The sequence below is a fragment of the Podarcis melisellensis genome (assembly GCF_964234715.1).
Source record: "Podarcis melisellensis genome assembly, chromosome: 3".
NCBI lineage: Eukaryota > Metazoa > Chordata > Lepidosauria > Squamata > Lacertidae > Podarcis > Podarcis melisellensis.
In genome coordinates this window covers 38,282,162-38,300,682 of record NC_138530.1, presented here as the reverse complement: position 1 = coordinate 38,300,682, position 18,521 = coordinate 38,282,162, and the positions used below count along the sequence as shown (strand labels likewise).

Sequence of the window (18,521 nt, the reverse complement as noted above, 5' to 3'; positions counted from 1 at the left end):
AAACCCTTGGCTCTGTGGTCATTATCACTGGTGACCTGCATTGTGTGTGTTGGTTTGTGACTGGACCTCCATGCAAAGGGTTGCATTAGATGACGCCCTGGTTTGAAGCAGGAACCCCAAGGTTCCTAGAAACATAATTTTCAGTTGGCTGCCTCTGCTTTACCCTCAGGTGGGAGGGAAAGTTTCCTCAGTCACCGTTTCTTTCCAAATCTTTCAGGTGGCTCTAAACTGGAAGACAGTGCCTTTGGTTACTTCATCACCGCCTGTGTCGTGATCCTAATGGCCATTGGTGCCTATATTATGTTGCCTCGTCTGGTAAGGATTCTCTTTTCTCTTAAGGTGGCCCTGAAATAGTGGGCAAGTGGGCAGCTCCTTGTATTCCTGGCCAACGGGCACCATTTTGCAGGGTGGTGGGAGCAGGATCTGTGTCCCATTCTCAGTTCTACAATAGGTCTGTGGAGCCACAAGGAGTCTCAGTTTTTTGCTTCAGAAGAGTTCCCAAGATCACCCAAGAACACCCTCCCACCAGATGTCAAAGAGAAAAACAACTACCAGACTTTTAGAAGACATCTGAAGGCAGCCCTGTTTAGGGAAGCTTTTAATGTTTAATAGGTTATTGTATTTTAATATTCTGTTGGAAGCCACCCAGAGTGGCTGGGGAAACCCAGCCAGATTGGGGGGGGGGGGTATAAATAATATATACAGTGGTACCTCGGGTTACATATGCTTCAGGTTACATACGCTTCAGGTTACAGACTCTGCTAACTCAGAAATAGTGCTTCAGGTTAAGAACTTTGCTTCAGGATAAGAACAGAAATCGTGCTCTGGCGGCGCAACGGCAGCAGGAGGCCCCATTAGCTAAAGTGGTGCTTCAGGTTAAGAACAGTTTCAGGTTAAGGCAGACCTCTGGAACAAATTAAGTACTTAACCTGAGGTACCACTATATTATATTATTATTATTATTATTATTATTATTATTATTATTATTATTTTTATCTTTCCCTTTGCCACCACTATGTTATAGTTGTTTTTACCTTCCACGCCAACACATGTCCTATGCTACGCCCTGGTTTTCTCAACAGGACTTCTTCCGCTACTACTCCATGAAGGATAAGACAGAATATCGGACCCATGAGGCCTACTCTGAGGTGGAAACCAAGATGGACCTCATCAAGAAAGGTAAAAGAAGGAAGAGATGATGGGCTGGGAAGTGTGCTTCCAATTCAGTTATGGGGTTGGGGGGTCCCCACCAGCACTTAGTAACAGTCAAAACATGCTTTAGTACAGGCCTGAGGAATCTGTGGCCCTCAAATTGTTGTTGGGGTGCAGCAGAATGGCCAATGGTCAGGGATAATGGCAGATTTTATCCAACATCTGGAAAGCCACATATTCCTCATCCCTGTTACAAAATATACGCAGCAAATGATAACTCTTCTGACACCCCAGTGGGCCGCTTTATTTGGGCGATTCCCCAAGGTAAGATTAGGAGTACCTTTTGCCATCTATGGCAGGTCTGCCAACTATATGGCCACCATGGTGCAGGAATAGCCTGGCTACAATGATTCATGCAGTGTAACCACAAGATGCAATTATTGCAGTGCGCTCGGTGTGGGGCTATCCTCACACATCGCCTGGCGCAAAATGCTGTGGCTGCATCGCTGAGAGAGAGAGGCTACTGCCAGCCCATAACTCCTTGCAGTGGCTGCCCATATGTTGCAGGACCAGGTTCAAGGTTCTTGTATTAATTTACCATAACAACTCAGCTCCAGGATATCATAAGAGGCCATCTGATCTCTTATATCCTGGCTCAAACACTGAAATCTTGAGTGGAGCCCCTGTTGGTGGTTCCCCACAGTTCAAATGCACCCCTCGTAACTATTAGGACCCACAACACTGGATGCATAGCTTCTATCTATGGAACTCCACACACACACACACACAGAGAGAGAGAGAGAGAGAGAGAGAGAGAGAGAGAGAGAGAGAGAGAGAGAGAGAGAGAGAGATTAGACTCTCCTTGCTGAACTTCAGGCACATGGCAAAGACTTTCTTACTACAGAAGGAATTGTAGGGAAGTGTTTTGGATTTATGACACATTTTTACTTTTTTATTTTCTGCATGGTTATTCTCCATATGATTTATCTGTATAAATAAATAAATAAATTACAAAAGCCATGAAACCCTTATGCTCAACTTCCATCCTATTCCCTGTTTTGGAACGATGGTCTTCATTGATGTGCACTGTTATAATCTCCCCTCTTCTACCAACCAATCCAGCATTTCTCACTTGAACATTGGCAGATAATGTAAACATTTGAATATCCCTAGCACGGGGAGTGGGGAAATTTGTGGCCCTCCAGATGTTGCTGGACTCCAGCTCCCGTGATTCCTGGGAAACATGGTCAATGGTTGGGATGATGAGAGTTTTAGTACAATGTCGTCTAGAGAGCCACAGGGTCCCCACCCCAGATCTGTTAGTGCTCTGTTAGGATTTTCTTTATTATTGTGTTAACTTTCGTGGGCCAGTTATTAACAACCTCCTATGAAAACCCATAATAAAAACAAGTTTAAAGGAAGTTTGCAGGTGCGTCCAGCAAATACTCAGGCATAGTGTACTTTATCAGAAATTATCATAATTTTAAAAAGTGTAAGAAATCATTCTAAACATTGTCTTTTTCTGCAGATGACCTCAATGGTGTGGAACCTCCACATGCTGCAAATGGGGCCTCCCATGCACCAGACCACAACCCTTCAGTACTGAGCATTTTCAAAAAGGTATTGGAACATAGAATGGGCCTTGGAATAGTTGGCTCTTCCAAGGTTGGGTCTTGAAATGAGCCTGTCCCACACCCATGTTTCTAGGGTTTTCTTGCCCTGAATTTGTCTTCATGTGTACCTATTCCATTTTCTTCACCAGATCTGGGTCATGGCCGCTTGTGTCTGCTTTGTCTTTACTGTCACTATTGGGGTCTTCCCAGCTGTCACTGCTGATGTAAAACCAACCATTGCGGGAAAGACACTTTGGGGTAAGTGAAAGTGCACTCCATTGTAAGTGGCTGGGGTCAGGACCATTGATGGCCAAACCCTGGGAGATTTGGGCAGACAAATAAATAAATAAATACATGAATAGCCCACCCTTCATTTGGGGAGCTCAGAGCTCCTTACATGGGGACTCCTGGGCAGCCTTTTATCCAGCTTGAATAAGGTTACACCACCATCATGCCATCATCAGCTGTAACCCCATAAAGCAGCCTTCCCCAACCTTGTTCTCTCCAGATGTTCTGGACTACAACTCCCATCATACCCATCCAGCATGGCTAGGGCTGATGGAAGTTGTAGTCCAAAACTTGTGAAGTGTGGACTGGGCAGGTTTAGCCTGGAGAGCTGAAAGACTTTGAAGGGAGGATTATCAGTTGGAAGAAGAATATTTGATCAACAACAATGACTAGGGTGGAAACGGGTCTGAAAATTAAATGCATCCTTCCTGGTCTAAGTTTCTACATCCTGCTTGGACAAAACACGCACATTTTCTTATTTCTTCTTACTATACCTCTCTGCATTTACACCATGCATGCATGCTACAACAGACTCTGTACAATAATCGACTACATTATCTGTTGGGAAAGGAATAGCAGAGGGCTGTGACAATCCTTGCATATTATATAGATAAGTTCTCATGAGCAGTGTGCATGAAAAGTATGCTAAAGAAGGGAGTATGATTTCACAGCGGAGAACAGAGAAGATTTCAGAGGGTGTCTTACTGGGGTAGGAGGAAGCTATGCCCACCTCCTCAGCTGCCTGAATTCAACTCTATTTGAAGATGGAGCAAACCTTTTGCTGCTTTGATAAGACAGAACAGTATCGAAAGGGAAAGAATGAAGGAAATTTCTACAACCACCAAGTCCTGGATGCGGGATGCTCTTCCCCCAGCCCTTAACCTACTATTTTGGGAGGGGTTGTGGGGTTTTTTGCATGTATCTCAAAGGGCTGAGTTTTCTTCACCAGTTTGACACCACTCACTAGTGCTCCCATAGTGTCTGGGTACAGGAACAGACTGACCCATGGCTGCAGGGCTCCTTTCATCAGCAGCATGTTCCATGTTCAAAGAAGGCGGAAGTGTGTGGTTTACATGCACCTCAAGCATTCCGTACCATTTGCCTGGGCCTAGCCCCTGGGGCTTGCTGTCGCTCTGTTTGACTATAGCAGGGGACTGAGGTCCTGGAACTGATTCCTCCTCTCCACTTCTCTCTCTCCTCAGCTGATTACTTTATCGCAGTCTGTTGTTTCCTGACGTTTAATGTCTTCGACTGGGCAGGTCGGAGCCTTACAGCTGTCTGCATGTGGGTGAGTATCCACTAGAAAGGCCACTGGTATTGGCTTAACCAGACAGAGCCTACCCTTCCTAAAGGTCACTAAACAAGTTAGCACAACAGCCAGTAATGTTTCTGAATACCAGTTGCTAGAAACCACAGGAGGGGAGGGAGCTCTTGTGCTTGAATCCTGCTTGTGAGTTTCCCACAGGGATCTGGTTGGCCACTGAGAGAACAGGATACTGGACTAGGTGGGCTATTGGCCTGATCCAGCTGGCTCTTCTTATGTTTTTATCAAGAAAAGGCATGTTCATGTGAAGTCAAGCTGGGATGGGTAGAAAGTCGATTGGGATCTATACTTGTTGATTTTGGGGGAGATTAGATGGGCAAAGATTTCTGGCTTGCAATTGTTGAACAATGGCAAACAACAAAACTACCTTTTGCAAGTATATTTAAGCTGCCGAAATGAGTGAACCAGGAATGGGCTTTTAGGTGAAAGGACTGTGTGCTCAGTTCAGTTCCAGTACTGAAAAACTAAATTCCTAAAGTGTACTTTGAGGCACCCCGTTCTCTAATTTTAACTGCGTCTTTTGCACTTGGCTCTTGAGTCTGTGGGGTTCTAGTGAAAACGCAAATTAGATCTGAGAGGGCCTGAATTCTACAGACCCCTGAAGCAGGGGGCTGGAAAAGGATGTCCATATACTGGACCCAAGCTGGATACAGAGACTCAAAAACAGCCATTTCCCCCCTACCTTTATATTTCATTTTTTGGGTCAGGCTCTGTTGGCTTTTTAGAAATTTCCTGTCTTTCCATCTGAGATATGCGGGTATTATTTCTTCCAGGTTTTTTTGCCTCCGAATGAGGGCAGATGGATTCACAGTTTTGTATAGAGTAGTAGAGAATAGTTAGAGCTGAAAATAAGTAATTATAGAGAGAATGTGCCACAAATGGAGTTGAAGGAATAGCCCTTACAGCACACTTTCTCTTTCTTCTTGAAGTTGTGGTTCATATTAAGATGCCCCTCTGACTGGATTGAGCATAGTCAGTTTCACCTCATGGTCCTCTGTGGAACATGCAACATATTGGCCTGGCATCAAGGGTTGACATGGGTTGGGCATCTGCCAAGGGGTCACTGTCTGGGAATAGTGAAGGAAGGGGAAAGGGGTGTAAAGGAGGAGACTTCGAAAACAGGAGGGAAAGTGGGAGGCAAAGTTGATGCTTGGCTAACCAGAGACATGAGCAACCATGGAAAGAATAAGAAATGCAGAGGTGGGGAGGGAAGAGTCAAAAGACAGCTCATGGTTTTGCTTGGCACATGAAAGAGGCACACCTCTGTGTCCCCCGCCCCCATGTATGCGGCTTGGAGAAAAACACCTCACCAATTGCAGACTCTAGTAAACAAGCCCACGCTTGCAGTCTCTCAATGAGCAGGCTGTCTGGTACAGCACAGAGGCGGCATGCTGGGGGCCAGGCAACAGAGAAAGGGCTCTGGCAGCCCAGACCAAGATCTGTGGGTGGAGGGTACAGAGAACCCAAAGATCAACCACCTTCTTCTCGAGGGTTGTGAGAAACAGGTTTCCTCTTGGGCCCCTCTGCAAGATGAGCACCTGCACTACAGCTCACCACTTTGGCCCAGGCCCCTGCAGTTCAGATAAATATATTGGTGCACACCAGTAAGAGACCCCATCCTGGTCTGAGTCAATAGACCTCTGTGGGAAGTCCGAGCCCAACTTCACCTTTTGCTTCTCTCTGTCTGTTGGCTGCTCTCCCGTTTGCCCATGCAAAGAGATGGATGTACAAATAATGCTTGCAAAACAGCAGTGTGGGAAGTCTGATGCCACAGACTGCCTCTTTGTATGTGGTTTGAGCCTCATGATCCATCCAGGCCCCTCATTTCCTCTGGCAGATCCATTTTCCTGCTGCCTCCTCTTTTGGCAGAAATAATAGTTGTGTTCGTTCGCCACAGCATAGTCAACACCGAGGTAGGTAGAGGGCTGCTCGCCCCACTGTTATTGAAGTGCCTGGATATAGGCCCATCCAGCTTCTCATGTTTTGATAAGGGACCAGTGCTAATTTGGCAAACCGGGACTAGTTAAACCCCCAGGAAGTCTAATTCTGGTCTTTATAATGTCATGACCCATTTGGTGGAAAGTTCTCCAGTAAATCAGGACTAAGAATTTGACCTCTGCTAAGGTATATAATTCTGCCTTTGTGGGTAATTCTCCCCCCCCCCCCAATTTTTGGAAAAGCTGGGACATTCTGTTGAGGTCATAAGGAAAGCTGTACTGAATCAAGCCACTATGGTAAACCCTACAGATGGGGAGAGCGAATACCAAAAGACCTCTTAGTAGTTGTGCACACTAAGCCATTTTGTCAACGTAGGCAGTATTTTCTGGCTCTTATTAATATTGTATATGGAAAAATAATGGAAATAGTTCATAAGAACTCTCTCTCTCTCTATATATATATATATGTGTGTGTGTGTGTGTGTGTGTGTGTGTGTAGCAATGTGTGTAACAGTTCAACAACATTTTGGGTGACTGCCAATAGCTCTGTGTGTGTGACGGTTTCTTGAGGTTTATGCAGCCTTACAGCTAGCTGTATCCATTTAATGTGGGGATTATGCAGGAGAAGGGGAGAGAAATGATGGCAAAAGAAGGCAATTTGAAGGTCCTCGCAGTCCTGAGCTATGGAGAACCCAGTTTAAAGTACTGTCCTGAACTCTTATCTGTATAACAAGAAGAAGGGAATTAAAGGATCACCTGACCTGTTTCAATCAGGAGTCATGCTTATAGCTATGAGGCAAATTACAGGCCTCATGTTGTCATTGGAAGCCGCCTTATATGGAATCAGACCATCTAGCTCAGTGTGGCCTACTCTGACAGGCTTTGGGTAGGGGTTTTACACAGCCCTGGTACTAGGATTTTAAGCACACAGTTTTCCTGCTTTGCAGCTGAGCTGTCTCCTTTCCCCAAAGGCTCAGTCAAGAGAGCTAGACTGCAAAACATCACAAGTTTAGATTGTGGATATGCTGTTGTCAGCCAACACTAAGGACATTCTCTTGGGAGGCTTTTGAACCAGCTGACATTTGTGCATGGTTTAAGGATCTAGAAAGTCTTTTGGAGACTAATGTGAGCATTGCAACACGCAGGCACTTCTCGAGGTTTTGCCAGGTCCCCTTGCCAAAGCTGAGGGAAGGGTGAGCTGTTCCATAGTGCGTTAATGTTTCTGTGAGTGGCTTTTCCAGCTGCTTTCTTTGCCACGTATCGCATCTGGAATTATTGTGCAGTGCTTTGCCATGGCCAGCAAACCAAGCAATCCAGGGCAGAAGAACCCAGCGGCTCTTTCAGTCATTTTCCTTTGCTCTCCCTTTGCTTGGGCACAGAGGAGTGTGTCTGTGGAGCTCTGCACAAGTTCTCCCACTTTGGTGGGAGGAAGTGCCCAGTGAGAGGGGAAAGTGGGAAAACCCTCAACTTCCAGATGTCCTTTGTGACCTCTGTGGAGTCACTTCTCCCCGTGATTTGGCCGACAGACTGCGACTACACAGCCTAAGGATGCGTGCGAGGAACAGACTGTTCTCTCTGGTGTGTAATTTCAGTGGGAAGATAACAGCAGTTCACGAAACAGAACCCACAAGGGTATGTTGGTAGACTAGACTGAACATACATGAGATTTGCTGAGCAAATCTGTACCCTCATGGAAACGAATAGACCGAAAGCTCCATGGGGCAGGGACTCATTTTGTATGTATGGGTTATTGTTTTCCTGATAGTTGCTTTTGGCTCAGGCACGACTTTGTTCTCTTTTCCCTTAGGATCTTACTGTTTTTCCATTTATTATAATCATTTCCATTTATTATAATCATTTCCCACAAAATAGCTCCTTACTGATGTTTGCAATAAAAACAATTGCGCAATTTCATATATAAAAAAACAATTGTAACAAGAACACTTTTATATGTAAAAACAGTTTCAAATCTAGTACATGTACAAACTAGGATAAAGATGTTCAAAATAAGAAATAGTTTTGTTAGTTGCTTTGGTCAACTAAATCACAACTAAACAAGTGCTGTTTTATATACAGAATAATATTGGGAGCCCACCTCCCTATTTAACAATTGCAGAATTAAGAGCACAGAGCTGCAGTTTGTACAGTCCACCCAGAGAACAATAAGTCTTCCAGTGAGCAGGGAGAATGAGCAGGGAGATTCTATAGCATGGAGCCAAAGGAGATGTGACATAAAATGTGTTTGATGTTAAATGTAACATGCATACTCTGAAATATACCTATCTATCTGCTGATGCATCTGATAAATACCAGGATTTCAATAGAAAGGGGAGTTTAGCCCTTACAACCCAGTTGCAAAACTGACCAAAATTGCTCCTCTGAAGCTACTTGCATTGGGAGGAAATACCAGCAGCTTACTGCTGTCAGGGACTGGACTGAAGGGGATGAGCTTGATGAGGAATGGTGGAGATCTCCCCCCCCCCCGCCCCCGAAGCTTCCATAGAAGAGGAAGGCAGTATTGAATTACAGCAGTGGTTTGAGGAAGGTCACAGCTCAGAGACAGGTGAACAGAAGAGTTGGGAGAAGAGGAGGAGACAGAGAGAGCAGCCAGGTGACACATTATCACTGGAGAGTATTTCTGACCCTGCTTCTCCCAGAATTTGGCATTCATTGAGAGTGCAAGAGCAATTAGCCCCTGGTGGCCACCATAAGGGGAAGTGCTGTTGCTAGGAAGGGAGAGGGGAGGAGATCAGTTGGAGCAACGCCATTAACAGGATACAGACTGCATTCCTTTGTCTCTCGCCGTGATGATTGAAAAACTCATTAGTAAGAACTCTTCCTTGTTTTCTCTGCTTCTTGCTGCCACCAGGGGAGGGATAGAATTCCCCGAAGCCTGACAACTATTAATTTTCTTCTCCCCCATTTCCTACAGCCTGGGAAGGACAGCCGCCTGCTGCCCATCATGGTGGTTGCCCGTGTGGTCTTCATCCCCCTCTTCATGCTGTGTAATGTGGGCCCACGCAGACACCTGCCTGTCCTCTTTGCCCATGATGCCTGGTACATCGTCTTCATGTTCTTCTTCTCCATCTCCAATGGCTACCTGGCCAGTCTCTGCATGTGCTTTGGACCGAAGTGAGTAATCACCTGAGAGGAAGGCAGGCCTGAGAAAAAGGCCAAACTTGAACTCTTGCCACACTCTGCTTCTCCTGCTCTATGGGAACTGGCATGGAGTTTGCCTGAGGGGCTATCATTGCAGCCCAAAATGCATTTGATGACTAGTAGTCATCTACCACAGAGGTTTTCAACCTTTTCAAGTCCACAGCTCCCTTGACCAGCTACATTCTTTCTGCAGCACCCCAGTGGGGCTCAGGAGCCCAGTTGTATCACCCCTTGCCTGCAGAGCTGGCAACCCCTCACCCCTTTTCGAACACCCTCCCTTGTGGAGTGTTGCCTCAGCTTCTCTTCTCTCTCCTTGGGAGTCCTCTGGTCTCTGAGCTGCACCCCCTGCCCCAAAGAGAGGTGCCTCCTCACACCACCCCTCAAGGGTCTGGGAAGAGGATGGCCCCAGCCTTAGCAACCTGACGGAGACTGGCCAGAGGTGAATGTGAGGCCAGCACCTTACTCACCTTGGCAGGCAGCAGCAGGTACTGCTGGGCTTCCATGGCAGAAAGGCTCCTGCCTTCAGCATCAGGCACTCAGCTCCCAAGCAGGTCTTGCACACAGCAAGCCCAAGAAAGGCCAGCACACTGCCTGCTTGGCCTCCTACCAGTCTATCTATTCCCAACAGCAAGGGCTGGTGGACTGTCTGGCTGGGCTTCCTCACCTGCTTGCTTGCTTCCTCCTTCCACCGCTGGAGCTTGTAGCCAGGGCTGCTGCAACAAACAGCTGTGCAAGCCTTTGGGAGGAAAAGAGGGACAGAGGCCTGTGTTGCCATCATTCAAGGCACCGCAGGGTTCCACGGCACACTGGTTGAAAACCATTGGTCTACCACATTGGTCCACAGCAATTTCCTTGGGTTCAGGGAATTTTTCGCAGCAGGAGACTGCCTCCAACCATGTGGCGAAGCACAGCATTGCCTCCATCTGAAACCACTTCAAAATCTAGGGCATTGTAGATAGACAAGGATTCTATTTGTATCTGCCTCCCGTTGCTTCATGTTTCCGTCAACCTGTGTGCATCCCAATTTTCCACACTCTGCAAAACACTAGATGGTGGGGAATTTCTGTCGTGTGGGGCTAATTAGGTCTTCCATGCCTTCTTGTTTGGTCTGTGAGGCCATTGCAGCCAAGCCACACCCACCCACCCTACTGAGCTGAAGGGAGGGGCAGTTGTATGCACTGAAGAGCTCTGTGCAAAGTGCTGATCCACCCACCTGTCAGACACCTGATGTCACTGTTGCCAGGTGACCTGTATTTTTGCCTGTCCTTGAAATCAAGGCACAGCTTGCAAAGCACCATCAGCTGATTACTGGGCCTTGTGAGGCCTTGTTTGGGTGTTTCAATGATAGCCTATATAATAATAATAACAATAATAGTATGATATTTTATTATGATGTAATGATCTCAATAATAGCCAAAATATGTACAACCCTAAAATAAGCACACCCTGAAATAAGCTTTCAGCCTCCACCACAAATGATGAATATCAATACCTCCCGACTTCCACTAGATGGTGCTGCCATGTCATTAACAGTCAAAATATGTAGCCAATCAAACACAATCCCATCCAGGCAAGCAAGAGGCTTTAGGACTCATTAAGAGGCTCAAGGACACATTACAGTCATGCAAACAAACAAGTTGATGAGGGTGTGGGAGAGGAACAGTGATGTGGCAGGGCTGGGGATGGGTGTGGCCTGGTGAGAAGCCCTAGGGCCAGATAGAGAGGACTGAACATTTGTCCCCTGGACCTAAGATTCTTCACCCCTGAGGTAGTGGCGCAGCAATAAAACTGCTAGCACATTTGCAAAGCTAAGCAGGGTCCAGTCCGGTTTAAAATTGGATGGGGCACCCTGTGTTGAGATTCCTGCATTGCAGGGGGTTGGACTGGATGACTCTCGGGGTCCCTTCCAACTTTACAGTTCTAGGATTCTAGTTAATCTCAACCATCAATAATAATTGCCAGCTCCTTTCTAGTGCTTGAGGCCCCAGCTTCAGTCCATCAACCAGATATGCCAAGGTGGGAGCTGCATGCAGGGTTTGTACTCCCCTTGAGCTCCCTTAAGAGCCACACCCTCTGCATTTCTGGTATGGGATTAGCAAGCTATTGCCTGGGTTTTCTGCACAGCGCTGCCCATGCACTTGGCACACTGGTGCCTACAGAGTGACGGAAACAAACCAAACCTTAAAGGCAGGCCTCTGCCCCAAGGTGCTTACACTCTTAAATGGGAGAGGCGAAGGGAAGAATATAAGCAAGCCCAGCTACATGCCCCTGGCATCTCTGGGCAGAGCTGGCACGCCTGCTGTCTGAAACCCTTGGTTGGGCTGACTCACTGAAAGAACTGTGTGCCAGCAGTTGGTGGCTTGGGTAACAGGGTGCCGGCCCTGAACTGACCAGGTTTTCTCCTTCCTTCCCCCACTAGGAAAGTGCTGTCCCACGAAGCAGAGACGGCTGGGACCATCATGGCATTCTTCCTCTCATTGGGCCTGGCCTTGGGGGCTGTCCTTTCCTTCCCAATCCGACTAGCCATCTAACAGACACACTCTGAGTGCTTTGCGGGCAGAGGATCAGCTCAGAGAGGCCACAGCGCCAGGGAAGATGTTTTGCCTGCTGCCCGGGAATTCACTGCCTTAGCTGACTCAAGCACTTCTTGGCCTGCAGTGGGGCTGCGCTAGCGGCCTGGCTCCTCTTCTGTGCAATACGCCCAGCCTTCCCATCTTTTCTACTGCCAGCTGTGAATGACCTCCACTTCCAAGGATTGTGCCAACCCTCTGCGCTCCCGTTGACATCGGGATATTTGTCTGTCCTGCCTCCCAAACCCTGGACCATTTACCGTGTTTCCTTATGCGGGGACTGGCTTAAGAATGTCTGCCCTTCTTCTATTTTTTTGAACACCATTGCAGTCTCCGCTGCTCCGTTAAAGGGATTCTTCCCCTGCACCTCACTGCCACTTCAGTCTCCCACCCCTGCTTTGGTTGGAAGGACTTGCTCCTAAGTGTCCAAGCTTCTCTGGCATCTGCTTTGCTATCTGATGGGGGAAATCCCAATGGTTTGGCAATAATTACAGGTTGTACCCAGAGTTGTGTCAATCGGGTGTCCTGGAAGGCAACCCTTCTCTTGAGGTGGACTTCTGGCACTCCCAAGCCACATCTCCCCAAGGCATAGCTGGTTTCTGTCTATGGAAAGAGCATGGTAAGAGTGCCAAGTCCGAGGAGGAAGACCTTGGCTACTCCTGACCCATAACTGGCGGAAGTGTGTGTGTGAATATATATATATATATAGAATAAGACTGAGCAAGCCAATGATGGAGAGCATTGCTTTCGACAGCCATAGTCTTGGAGTCTCGAATTACTCCCTATTACTTTGCCTTTGTAAATATGTGTGTGTATTTGCCATTTTGTATACAAACAGAACATGCCCCGGTTTTAAAACTGCCTCCATGTCTTTGGCAACTTTCTACTCACATGGTCGCCAGGTGGCAGCACTGAAGGAGTGTATTTTAATGCATGGAATTCAGGAAATGCTATAGTGGATGGCAGACCGCTTCCCATACCCTCCCCTGCCCTGGTTGTTTAGAGCAAAGGCCCAAGGCACTTGCAATCCGTTCTCAGCTTATCTCCTGCCCTCCTTGGATTTATAAAGCTCAGGATTGTAGTTGTTTTGTTTGTACTCTGTTTAAAAAAAAAAGGCAATGCTTGTGATATATATTTTTTATTTTTTTGTGGGGGGGAGAAGCTCGTAGTCCTCTAGTGTGTGGAAGAGATTTGTATTATTAAATTAGGAGATGCGTTAAAAATAGGACTGCTCTTTTATAATTAAAAAAACATGCCTGGAACCTTATCTTGTGAAAGGTGTGGAGTAAAGTGTATGGGAGGTAAAGGTTTGCAATGAACAGCACATTCCATATATGCCTGCAGAGAAGTTCTGTGTATAAGTGTGTATAGGACTGCAGATTTGTTAATTGTTAGAATTGTTAATTATGAAGAGGGAAATTAGGGGAAGAGCACTTGGATGAGATTGCATCCAGCACTTGGATGAGAGCACAGTCAAACACTACTAGAAGAAATGACCAGACATGTTAAAAGGTTGATGGCGTGTTAGCACTGAACAAACTACAAGGACTGAGTTATGTTAATTGCTCTGCAGGCAGTTTGCATCTTGCAAAGAGCAATGGGTGGAGAGAAGTTCAAGGCAGAATGTCTTGCCTTCTCAGCTCCACTCCAGAAAATAATGCTTTCACAAATTTTCCATTAGTTACTGCAATTTTGTATCTGGAAACTTCTGCTGGTGGGCGGGGGGCTGGAGGTGGTACAACATTCAAGGGGTGAGGGGGAGAAGTGTTAAGTATAAGTAGACAAATGTCAACTACAAGAGGTAAAGCTTTCCAAACATTGCTTGCTATTGGCTTTGGCTTCTGAAGGCAATAATAGAACTAGAACACCACCTGTTGGCCATATTTCTATACTGCAAGGCAAAAGTTGTTTTTTTAAAAAAACTCATTCTCAAAATATACCGGTATTTCCCTGAAATTTTATATCTGAGCAAACATTTGAGTCCCATTTTAAGACAGCTCTACGATACCCTTGTTGAAATGTAGTGACCAAAACTGTACACAGTATTCAAAGTTTGACTGAACTATAGATGTTTGTAAATTGGCATTATGATATGGACAGTTTTGGTGTCGTTCCCTTTCTTAGAGATCCTAGCATGAAATTCACCAGTTCAACATTTTCATGGAGCTATCTACTATGCACCAAAGATCTTTTTCCTGGACAGTCACTGTCTGTTCCAATCCCATAATAAGCATCTAGGTAAAGTTAGGATTTTTTGCCCCACTTTCTTACGCAGAATTGCATTTTTCATATTAATAGCGATTCACTCAGTTTGAAGAGATCCTTTTGGAGCAGAGCAGTTTAACATTCAATCTCTCTTCCCAGGGAACTCTGGGAGTTGTAGCTTTCTGATGGGACTAGGCGCCTCCTAAGTATTCTCAGCATCCTTAATGCACTACATTTCCCAGAATTCTTTGGGCGGAAGCCATGAATTTAAAGTGGTACGATGCTACTTTAAATGTAAAGTGCAGATGGGGCCATTGTTAATGGGCAGGAGATACCGCTTCAAATTCCTACTAAGCTATATAAAGCTTAGGGGGCAGCAGCAGAGTGACAGTTTCCCCTTGTATCTATTTTGTTTCTCACATTTATATCTCCCGCCTCTTCCTCCAGGGATTCCAGAGTGGTGGGCACATGATAGCACATGGATGAAGTTACCCCATTTTATCATCCTCACAAACAGGCCCATGAAGCAGCCTAGGCTGAGAGGTCACCCACAGTGAACTTTGGGGCCACTTTTGAACCCTCTCATGGCTTGCTGGGCACCTGGCCAAGGCAGCCCCTCTTACTTTTGCAGCACCAGTTACACCAGGGGTTGTCAACCTGGTCCCTACCGCCCACTAGTAGACGTTTCAGGATTCTAGGTGGGCGGTAGTGGGTTCTACAGCACAAGCTGGATCCTCCTTCCATCGAGCACTGGTGGGCGGTAAGGAAATTTTACTATCAGTAAAGATGCATTAGTGGGCAATAGGTAGAAAAAGGTTGACCACAGCTGAGTTACACAAACTAAAATATATACAATTACAGTGGTACCTCGGGTTACATACGATTCAGATTACAGACTCCACTAACCCAGAAATATTACCTCAGGTTAAGAACTTTACTTCAGCATGAGAATTGAAATCATGCTCCGGCGGCACAGGGGCAGCAGGAGCCCCCATTAGCCAAAGTGGTGCTTCAGGTTAAGAACAGTTTCGGGTTAAGAACGGACGTCTGGAACGAATTAACTTCTTAACCCAAGGTACCACTGTACTATCTGGCCTATACAGAGGTAGGCTAGGCAGAAAGCAGATCAGGATTTATTGGTAATATTCTGGATGATTTTTAGTAGATGGCCAAAATGTGTCCCTCCCCCACACCAAACGGCACTGTTGAAATCAAGAAAAATTATGGGGGGGATGCTAGCTGGGTTCAATTCTGGTCCTCACACATACAAAATCCTAGATTTCAGAACAAAAAAAATTCCTTCCAGTAGCACCTTAAAGACCAACTAAGTTAGTTCTTGGTATGAGCTTTCGTGTGCATGTATCTGAAGAAGTGTGCATGCACACGAAAGCTCATACCAAGAACTAACTTAGTTGGTCTTTAAGGTGCTACTGGAAGGAATTTTTTTTGTTTTGACTATGGCAGACCAACACGGCTACCTATCTGTATCTAGATTTCAGAACTATTTATTGACATTTGCATGGCGCTCTGGTTGCTGGATCTTATGGGTGAGCACGATGCATTTAAAGCACACCACAACAAAAAAAGAATCCCGGGAAATGTAATTTAAGGGTGCTGGGAACTGTAGTTAGGTGTAGAGCTAAGCTACAGTTCCCAGTATTCTTGGGGGTCTGGGTGGTTTAAATGCACGGCTTGTGCGGCAGAGGCCTGAGTTACGGCTCCCCCTGGTGGCCACGCAATGAGCCCGCCGCTGCGTCAGAAGCATTCCCGCAAGGCGGGAAAGCGGGCGCGAGGTAAAAGAAAGCCCCAAGCCGAACAGGGAGGGAGGGAGCGAGGAGCCTCGCGAAGAAACTACTGGAAGGAGGTCGCAGCACAGCCAACCGTCTCCCTACGCCACCCATGCAGAGTACCTCAAGAAAAATAGTCCCCGCACAGCCTCGCCGTCGCACGCCAATCAAAGCCGGCGGCCGCGGCTCCGCCTCGCACCTCGAGGGAGCGCGACTGCGCATGCGTAGACCGGGCGGGTTCTCGCAAAGCAAATCTGCACCCGGGAGCCGTGATTCTGTTCTGGAGCAGCGATTGTCTATAGTGCCCATTTGGTCCTTGCTCTCCGCGGGCGTTTATAAGCAAACCGGCCCATAGGAAGCGCTCAGGTGCCTGAGTTGAGAACGGGAACGCACACAGCAATAGACGAGAGCGCCTCTGGGCATGTACAGAGTGCTTTGTCCACAGACACAAGGCGGGGGGGGGGGAGCGGAGTCAGGGCTTTGAGGCGAAAAGAGTGCGGGGCCCCATTGCCCTGCCTTGGGCTTTCGAACGCAAAGGCTCTCCTTTGATTACAGGAAATGTGTAGTGATCTGGCTATTAAAAGATCTGGGGGAGGCGGGAGAACTGAATCGGCCCCCAGAGCCTCTGCGTTTCCTCCCACAGCTTTCTCTTTCACTTAAGAGGGAAAGATCTTGTGGGTCCCACAATGTCAGCTCCAGCCTGTGTGTCGAAGCTGTAGCAAGGCAAGGACGTTCCTCCTCCAGTGTGTGAGGAGAGGAGCGCAACTCACAATCGAGCACCTATCTCTGTTTTCATTCGTGCATTCCAATTATTTATTAGCTGCTTTTCAGGGCCAAGTCCCCACAAAGCAACATGCGGAGAGAAATTGTAGACACATGGATAGTTATGTGTACTAAGTGCGTAGGGTCATTTCACATGACTAGTTTTTAAAAGTTTTCCAGCAGATTTATATTCTTCCAGCTAAGCTAATGACACTTGGGTCATTTAAAGCAGAAATCCTGGTAATGTTTCAGTTTGTTTCCTCTTCAACGTTCAGTTCATCAAGCCCTGAAAAGCATTTGAAAGGCCAGTTGAACCTGGTGGATCCTGAGTTGGGATTTCTTTCCCCAGATCCAAATGGAAAGTACTGTAATAGGTGAAGCATTTATACACAGGACATTAGCTACAGGGGGTGGGGTGGGGGGATAGCCAGATTTTTTTGCCCTGGGTTAAGCCTCCAGATAGGCACCATTGAGGCTCTCAGCCTTTGTATGTCTGGACGCAATTGTGCACCCCAGGTGTGTCAAACTAGGTCTTTAACTGGGTGAAATAAAGCCTAGTTTTGATCCTGTTTCTACACTTGATGCTTAAATTGGGTTTGGGCATTTTCTGTGTTTGTAAAAGTAGCATATTTACATGCATCTGACTTTGAACTGGCTCTCTTCAGCTCTTTGTCCTAGTTTAACAGCATTCCATTATTATTATTATTATTATTATTGTAGTAGTAGTAGTAGTAGTAGTGAGAGGAGTTTGAGCACTGAAATAAAAGCTCTTCTGCAACTCTCTGAAAGTAGGGTCTTTTATCCTGAAACCTGTTGGTCACAACATGCTGGAAAGCCAATTCCAATTTAATGAAATATGGTACTAATTTTGTGTTGTCTACCCTGCTTTGGGGGCAGGTTACAATAAAGAAAATACTGTTTCTAAAAACCTGTGCATTCTGGTTGGGGACTCAAAACTACTAGGCCTGCCAGACTCTTGTGGCACCTTAAAACCACAAAGATTTTATAGACTGAATGGAATTCACTTTGTCACATTGCCCAACTGAACCCCATTTTCCAGGGATGTGAAACCAGATGTTGTTGAACTACAACTCCCATCACTCTTGGCCATTAGTCATGGCGACTGGTGCTACTGGGAATTGGAGTCCAACAACAGTTTGAAAGGCTACCGATTCTTCACCTCTTTGGTAGTCTGTGGAAGCTGATCCCACAAGAAACAGTCCCAGAGCAACCATTGTTTGTGCTACAACAGAGCTGGCTTTTTGAATTAGGGTTAACAAAGTTATAAATCTGGCAGAACTGCAACACTTTCAATGGATCAATCTGTTAGATTAACCAGTTACACACATTACCTTTTATTTTAGCCAGAAAGCCAAGATGGAATCATTTAAAAACTTTTGAGGCAATAAAATTGCTGGGTATACAGTATTTGGCCTAGAGAAGAAATTAAGAGATTAAGGGGAGGAATAATAGCAGTCCTACAATATCTAAAGAGTTGTCAAAGAAGGCAGGGGTAGGACCGATGGGTGGGAATTGCAGGGAAGCAATTTCCAGTTAAATATTGGGGTGAGAGCTATGTGACCCGCAAAAAGACTTTCTTGAGAGGCATTGGGCTCTCCTTTGCTGGAGACATTTTTTAAGCCATATATTTGCATCCAGCATCGAAGATCCTGCATAGAGATCTACCTGCATAGATCTACCTCCAAGGTAACTTCCACCTCTAA

The 18,521-nt window shown here is 46.3% G+C and overlaps 2 protein-coding genes across 4 annotated transcripts in view; both read left to right on the top strand.

The window, feature by feature from the left end:
• Window positions 1-13,310, top strand: part of SLC29A1 (solute carrier family 29 member 1 (Augustine blood group)) — an 88,990-nt gene extending 75,680 nt beyond the window's left edge. For all 3 annotated transcript variants that reach the window (XM_081905671.1, XM_081905670.1, XM_081905672.1), the window contains exons 7-13: window positions 218-315; window positions 1,083-1,179; window positions 2,681-2,772; window positions 2,915-3,023; window positions 4,256-4,341; window positions 9,247-9,446; window positions 11,893-13,310. In XM_081905671.1, the coding sequence (XP_081761797.1) occupies window positions 218-315; window positions 1,083-1,179; window positions 2,681-2,772; window positions 2,915-3,023; window positions 4,256-4,341; window positions 9,247-9,446; window positions 11,893-12,004 (794 nt within the window). In that variant the 3' untranslated portion in view covers window positions 12,005-13,310. The remainder of the gene's footprint in view (window positions 1-217; window positions 316-1,082; window positions 1,180-2,680; window positions 2,773-2,914; window positions 3,024-4,255; window positions 4,342-9,246; window positions 9,447-11,892) is intronic.
• LOC309366804 (uncharacterized protein) overlaps window positions 1-18,521 on the top strand; it is a 177,256-nt gene that overhangs the window by 125,200 nt on the left and 33,535 nt on the right. The window lies entirely within an intron of this gene.